The sequence below is a fragment of the Vitis vinifera genome, chromosome 7 (genome assembly GCF_030704535.1).
Source record: "Vitis vinifera cultivar Pinot Noir 40024 chromosome 7, ASM3070453v1".
NCBI classification, from domain to species: Eukaryota; Viridiplantae; Streptophyta; class Magnoliopsida; order Vitales; family Vitaceae; genus Vitis; species Vitis vinifera.
In genome coordinates, this window is record NC_081811.1 from 10811648 (window position 1) to 10820018 (window position 8371).

Consider the following 8371-nt stretch of genomic DNA (forward strand, 5'->3'; position numbering starts at 1 on the left):
CTACTCTTCATTTTCTTTGCTTTGTTTTATTTTATTTTTTGTTTCCCAAAAAAGTCATCAACTGCTGCCAGCAAGATCACCAGCCCGTCGCCGTCAACGAGCCCTTGTCAGCCAATGACCCCCTCCCATTTTCTCTCATTCCCTCACTTTCCCATCCCACTCATTTTCCATTATTATTATTATTATTATTATTATTATTATTATTATTGTTATTATTATTATTTTCCTTTATTTTAATAATAATTGTTGTTGAAATTGGACTTGTGTATTTATGTTTATTTCTGGGCCTTATATTTGAGCTTTATTAATTAGTATGGAATTTATGTTAATTTGTTGTTGGTAAATTAATATGAAATTTGGGTTAATTTATGGTTGGTGGATTAATTTGAAATTTGTTAATTTGGGTTTGTGGTTATATTGCATTTGGTGATTAATTTGGGATATTTGGATTATATCAATTACATATTGTTTATTTGGACTTGGGCCTATTGTTAATTGGTTATTTGTTTGGGCTTATTGGATTGGGCTTGATATATTATTTTATTTGACCATGTATATTATTAATGTAGGCTTGTTAATTGGTTATTTGTTTGGGCTTGATATATTATTTCCTTTGGCTATATATATTATTAACATGGGCTTATTAATTGGTTATTTGTTTGGGCTTATTAGATTGGGCTTGAGATATTATTTCCTTTGGCTATATATATTATTAACATGGGCTTATTAATTGGTTATTTGTTTGGGCTTATTAGATTGGGTTTGAGATATTATTTCCTTTGGCTATCTATATTATTAATGTAGGCTTGTTAATTGATGTGAATTTTGGGCCCACAATGTGTGTGAGATTTGTTGGATGACTTGAATATTTTATATGGCTTGATCGATTTGAATTATTTAATTTGGACATGCGATAATTATGGTGTATATTAAATTAGGCTTGGATTATGGAATATTATATTTAGGCATAATGATATTTATCTTAATTTATCATGTTTTGGGTTTAATTAATTGAGTTTATATTTTGACTATTAATTTGAAAATTTTAGATTAGGGTCTATGATATGTGGGATATTTTTATTGAATTATATTTGTTAATTTGAGCCCATTTTTAATTGGTGAAATTTATTAGACTAATTTGAAGTTTGAATTTAGACTTGAATAATTATTGTGGACTCTACATATTTTTGGATATTTACATTTGTGTTATTTTTGTTTTTGCATGGGCCTATTTTGCAATTTTGTTGGCTGAGTATGAATTTATGACACATGGAGCATGGGATTTCGTGAAATAAAGTGATTGAAAAAGTTGGAGGAAGACATTAAGCTTGTTACAAGTTTATTTGGGTAAATATTTTATTTTCTACTTTTATTTGAGTTTATTTTCATTAGTTCTGTAAATATTTGTTTGTATATATTTACTCGTGTACAGAATTGGATATCGAACAAACCAGAAATTTTGTTTAAATAAGATGAATAATTCAGTAAATATGTTTTAATAAAATAATAATTTTAAAATATTCTTTTTAATAAAATAAAGTTTTTTTTATTAATAAAAATTAAGAAAAATGTATTTAGAAAAATCCAAAAGAATTTGAAACTTTGTTTTAATAAAAGTGTCCAAAATTTCTTTGTTTAATAAAAATTGTTTTGTAAATAAATTTGTCCCAAAAATTATTGTTTAATAAAATTGTCAGAAAATGTCTTTTTAAATGAATTCTTTTTCCTTAATAAAAATGAGATCAAAAGTATTATTTTAGAAATAGATGATTTAAATCTTTTTTTTTTCTTTTTAATTAAAATTCCTTTTGCTAATGAAGTTATGTCTTTTTAAATAATCTGTATAAATCACTTTTCTTAAATGACAACAAATTGAAATACTTTTGTAAATAAAATTGTAAAAATTCATTCATTTTTTGTAAAAGCAAGTAAAATAATTTTTTTTGCCGAATTAAAATTTTGTAATAAATTCTTTTGATACAATAAATGTAAATACCTTTTTTTTTTTTGAAAATTAAATACCAATGAAATTGATAAAATAAATTGACTTTTTTTTGTAAATAAATAAATTGAAATCATTAATTCAAAATCATTTTTTTTTATACAATAAGTCTTTTTATTTAGTTCAATAAATCATTTTGCATAATCCTCTTATAATTTATTTTGTGTATTCTTGTAATTAGATTTAATCATTATTTGTGTATATTGATTTTTATCATGACTTGTACATACTCATTTGCATGATTATTTCTCTTGGTATTCATAATTAATTAGTTAATTGACACAATTCCCTTAATTTGTTTAATATAGACCGTATATATACGGGCTTAGAGGGATGCTACGGTTCACTACTGTACCTTCCCAATAGGTAACCTGACCCCCGGACCCAGACTCAGTTTTTCACAAACCTATTTTTCCTTCAGGAGTCACACTTAGGGTTTTTCTTTCTTATTTTGTTTTTCCCTTCAAAAATAAAATAAAAATAAGTGACAACTCCAAGTCTTTTTCTTAAAAAAAAAATCAAAATTTCACCAAACAAATAAAACGCAAGTCACGTCGTCGAGTGGGAATGCATCGTGCTAAAATGCGGGATTTACAATGCCATTTTGATATATACCGGTGTATGTATATGATTCATTTCATTTCATACCCTCGTAAATATTTTAAATTTTTGTTAGTTCGATTATTGTTGTGTATGCAGTAATTTATTTATTCGTTTGTTTATTTAGTCATTCATTTATTTTGTATTGTTTCTAATTTTTGGATTATTGTGTAAATCTAATGATAACCGAATAATGATGTTTCTGCTTATATATTATTTTTTAAAATTTATATATTTATTTTTTTGTTCATTTTATAATACTAATAATAACAAAACTAAATCTCTTTTTCTAGATTTAATCATTTGTAAATAATTTTTTTAGTTCTAATAAACCAAAATCCCTTTTCAATATTTTTTTTAATAATTTTTTTTTGTCTTAAAAATAAATAAATACCGGGAGTCATCTACGTGATTTGATTTGATTTTATTTTATTTTTAATGGATAAACTCAATTCTACAAAACAAACTTTCTTTTTTTAATAAAAAATTCCTTTTTAATAAAAGACAATTTTCTTCCAAGTAAAAAATTACTTATTTAAAGTTATAAAATTTTAAACAAATTTGTAGATAAATAAAATTGTAAGCAGTTTCTTTTAAATAAAATTGAATTGAATTTTTTTTTAATACAAAATCTTAAAAATCCTTTTCGTTACGGTGAAAGTAAAATAAAATTCATCAATTTTAAATAAAATTGTGAAAATGCAAAATTCTCTTTTTAAACAAAATATAAAATTTTAAAGTTCTTTTTTTTTAAAAAAAATCAACAATCAAATTGTATTACTCTTATGAATAAAAATTGAAAAAAAATCATTTTTTAAATAAAGTTAGATAAACTTTCTTTTTATAGTTTTTTTTATTTACTTTTAGTCCTAATAAAATTGAATAAACCTTTTTTTTCAATAATTTAATTTTTTTAATAAAATCAAACAATAAATAATTTCTAATAGATAAAAAAAAAAGAAAAAGATTGAAACAGTTTTGTAATTGATTTTGGAAAAATTTGTGTTTCTATTAATTTTTTTTTTCTTTCTTATATATATATAAATAATTTTTTTTGATACAATAAGTGCAAATAACTTTTTTTTTAAAAAAAATAAATACAAATGAAATTGAATCATCATTAATTGAAAATAAATTGAAACTTTTTTTTGTAAATAAAAAAATTGAAACCATTAATTCAAAATCATTTTTGATAAAACTCTTTGAAGTTTCTTGAAAACTAATTTTTTAATATTTTTTTATTTAGTTCAATAAATCATTTCGCATAATTCTCTTGTTATTTATTTTGTGTATTCTGGTAATTAGATTTTATCATTATTTTTGTGTATATTGATTTTTACCATGACTTGTACATACTCATTTGCATGATTATTTTTTCTTGGTATCCATAATTAATTAATTAATTAATTGCCATAAATTCCTTAATTCGTTTAGTAGAGGTCGTATGTATACGGGCTTAAAGGGATACTACGGCTCACCACTGTACCTTCCCAATAAGTAAACTGACCCTCGGACCCAGACTCGGTTTTTTACAAACTTGTTTTTCCTTCAGGAGTCACACTTAGGGTTTTTATTTCTTATTTTGTTTTTCCCTTTAAAAAAATTAAAATAAGTGGCGACTCCAAGTCTTTTTCTAAAAATCAATTTTTCTCCAAATAAATAAAAAAGCGCATCGAGCAAATTACGGAATCCACAATTATTTTATATATTATTTTAATTATTGTAATATTTAAAGGAAATATTATTTCTGCAAACTATTTTTTTTAATAACAAATATATTTTGAAAACTCCTATAGTTAATGTAAATTATCTCATCTAATATTAAGAAATAATTAACATTATTTCCTTCTTCTTTTTTCTTGAAAAAATTAACATTTTTTCTTTTGTTTCTTTGTTTTTATACATATACTTCTTTCCTTTTATATATTTCAGCATTTTACTTATGACTATGAATATCATGAATAAATGATTGGATATAAATGAAAGATGGAAGAAATACATTAGGTGATGAACAAAGATGCAGCAAATAATAATAAATCTATATATATATATATATAAAACTTCCAAATTTAATTTAAATTATTCAAAAAGGTTGAAACCAATAAAATAATAAAATAGAATACAAGACTTGGTGGGGATGTATAAGAAATAAAATTTTGTTTGATATGAAAGAAATACTAATATAAAGAAACATTATTTTATATATGTTTAAAAACAAATATTATATACCTTATAAATATTTCATTTATTTATTAGATTAGATTATTATAAATGAATATATTTTTATATTAAAATAATTTATTTGATTAATTATAATATATTAGAATATTTTATTAAAATATTTTTAAATAAAAATTAGAAAATAATATATGATATCACATTATTTATATTATAAAAGAATCAATATTATTCATTAGATCTTATAACATTGTATATAAATTATATACAATCTTGCTCAGATTTTTTCCATAAGCCTTTAGATCAATAAAGGCTTAAAACCACACAAGATTTTACAGTTTTTTATTTTTATTTTTTAAAAACAGTTTTTACTTTTCTTAGTCAAATGTATTTTCAAAACTGGAAAAAAAAAATATAAAATGAAAACTAAAAAAATTCTTTTCAAACCAAACACTACCTAATAATTAAAATGAATTTTTAAACATTAAAATATTGGTATTTAATATATCTAAAATTACCATAAAAAATTAAAAAAATTTATTAATATAATGAAATATTATTGGATAACATATTCTATATATTTATTATAAATATTATGATTAATATCATATTTTAAATTGAATTATTGGCATATTATGTTATTTTACATATTATTTTAATTAATAGCATTTGTTAGCATGAAGTAGTACAATTAAGAGCTTACTTTGAGGATAATTATTTAAAAAAGTAGCTTTATCTAGGTTTTACAAAAGTAATCTTGCCACTTGTGGGATTTCAAGCTTTTTTAGCATATGATTAAATACTTAGACGTAAAGCCTACACATTAACATCACTACTCACATGTACCCACGTGCTTTGCACGGTGACACCCCACTAGCATATATAAAAGAAGAAAAACGGGTAACACTTATGGTCCACATTTGATCATAAGTGTGATCAAATGCAGTATTCACCAAGAATACCCTTGAGTCTCTGCACTTCATCATCACCAAGAAGAGTGATCTTCTCTAGCAACTCAGAATCCAAGTTATTGCCAAACAGCGCAGTGTTAAGGACTTGGAGGCCAGGGCTCGGGCTACCGAAGCTAACCCAAATAAGTGCCTCTGTCCCACCAGTATTCACCAGGAAACGCAGCAACCCTTGAGGGAAAACCATGATATCCCCCTCTTCGACTGTCTTCACGTAGACGGCATTATCCGAAGAAATTAAACCAGCAGTGACAGCGCCCCTGGCTACAAGAATTATCTCTGTAGCGCCGGGGTGAGTGTGCAGTGGAAGCACACCGCCAGGGGCTATGTCTGCTCGTGCCACGGAGACGCCAAGGCCATTCAAGACTGGGAACTTATGAACAGATGCTGAGTTGATGGAGGCATTGAAGATGCTTGAGGTGTATTCAGGCTCACGCAGCTGGCCTGAATACACGAAATCATCAGCTGTTACTTCTGCAGGCGTCTTGCAGGAGTAATGGGTTGAGAAATAATAATTAATTGAGTTATTTTAGTTCCAATTAATTATCATTATTATTATTTTTAAATAAGTGGCATGAATACTCAAAGGTCTTATCACTATTCCATGCGCTATAATCAAATGATAATGCCTAGCTCATTCAGCCACTGAAGGGTCACAATAGGAATTTTCAACACGATACGCAAGCATAACTTAAAAATGATAAAAGTAATGGTTTCCATTAAGGTTAATTAATCATTTTTGTATACTCATACAATTGTTGACCTGCCTAATTCATTTCTTAACTAACTCAAACACAACATATTTTGACTTCTTCAATTTGTTGCTTTTGTTGATCTGATTATTATCATGATTTGACCTATACATTAATTATCATGTTATATCATTGCCCCTGTGATTCAACTCCATATATTACTCACATATAAAACACTTTTTAGATTAAAAACGCATTTTAGAATTACTATCAAATGGATTTTAAACAAATTATAATTACATCAAATGGAAAATAATCATGTTTAGATAACAGATCGATGGTAATTTAACATTATTCAACCTATTGACTACATAAATTATATAACTTGAAATTTGACATTATTGAGTAATTTATAACTTTTTATCTGATGATGAGACTAACCAAATGACTACCCTTAAACCAATGTGACATCTTCGAAGCAATCCATGGTATGCATGCATATGGTCAAAAAGATTATATTTTGAACGGGTATTTGAGTTGATGATATGTAATCACAAATCATTGATTATTACCCACAAAATAGATATATGCTTAATCTTAGACTAGAAATATTTGTTTGGGTCTGATGGAAGTCTTTATTGTTGTATTGAAGGATTAATTTGGGAAGGTTCAATGTAAATAATATTAGTTTGTTGTTGACTTTTACTTTTCATATGCCCTTGATGATTTATTTTAAATACATGTTTAAAACGTTGGGAATTTAAAATTATTATATATGGTTTTGACTTTTTAAAATAATTAAATGTGAAATTTTTTTTACAATTTGTTAGAAAATTATTAAGCTTTAAAAATATCTTCATTATGTAGGGAATTAAACCGAATTCCCAACCTGTAAGAAACAAAAATAGAGAAAAAAACACACGCCAAAGAAAAAACAATTACACGCACAAGATAGTATTTACGTGATTTGGCAATTTGCCTATGCCCACGGAGTTGCAGGGATATCACTATTATCAAGGAAGAATACAGAGTACAACCTCCTAAGCGGCTACAATATTTTCTCTTTATATATAACATGGCAACCACACCACACTAAAAAACCCTAATTACAAAAGGTGGTTCCACAATGGGCTAAACAGGCCCAACAAGCCTTAGTAAATCTCCCATTAAAAAGCCATGCAATATTATTCGGGTTGGGTCGCCAAACCGGATCAAATAAAACTAGGCTCCACAAAGCCCAACAAATCTCCCACTTGGAGACTAGTTCAATCACCAACATCAAACCGCTATTATCCAAGAAACAATCCCTCATCCCTGCAACTCATCCTCCTGTCCTCAAGCTAGAAGACCAATTGAAGCTGCGCACAACTTCAACTTCTCAATAGTGACACCCTTAGTCAGCATGTCTGTCGGGTTCTTAGATCCACAAATCTTCTCAAGTATTACTAGTTTATCTTCAACAAGGTAACAGATAAAGTGGTATTTTGTTTGTATATGCTTCGACTTTGAATGAAAAGCCGAATTTTTGGCAAGAAAAATTGCACTCTGACTGTCACTGTGTAGAATGCCCATCTCCTGCTTCTTACCCAATTCATCTAAGAAATCATGTAGCTAAATCATCTCCTTTCCAACTTTAGTTGCTGCAACATACTCAACTTTTGTAGTAGACAAAGTAAGAATCTTTTGTAGATTTGAAGCCCATGATATAGTTGTACCACCTAGAGTAAAAACAAACCTAGTAGTACTTTTTCTACTATCAATATCACCAGCAAAATCAGCATCTACATAACCCTATAGTTTCAAACTTGCACTTGTGAAACAAAGACATGTATCTAATGAACCCTTCAGATATCTTAGAATCCACTTGACTGCCTCCTAATGCTGCTTTCCAAGCCTACTCATGAATCTGCTCACAACTCCCACTGCATGTG

The 8371-nt window shown here is 26.6% G+C and overlaps 1 protein-coding gene across 1 annotated transcript; it reads right to left on the reverse strand.

The window, feature by feature from the left end:
- Positions 1–5716: 5716 nt before the first annotated feature.
- Positions 5717–6247, reverse strand: LOC100253440 (auxin-binding protein ABP19a; the record flags this gene model as incomplete). Its single annotated transcript, XM_002263678.3, has 1 exon — positions 5717–6247. A coding segment is annotated over one exon (531 nt), but the record flags the coding sequence as incomplete, so codon positions are not given.
- Between the last annotated feature and the right edge of the window lie 2124 nt (positions 6248–8371).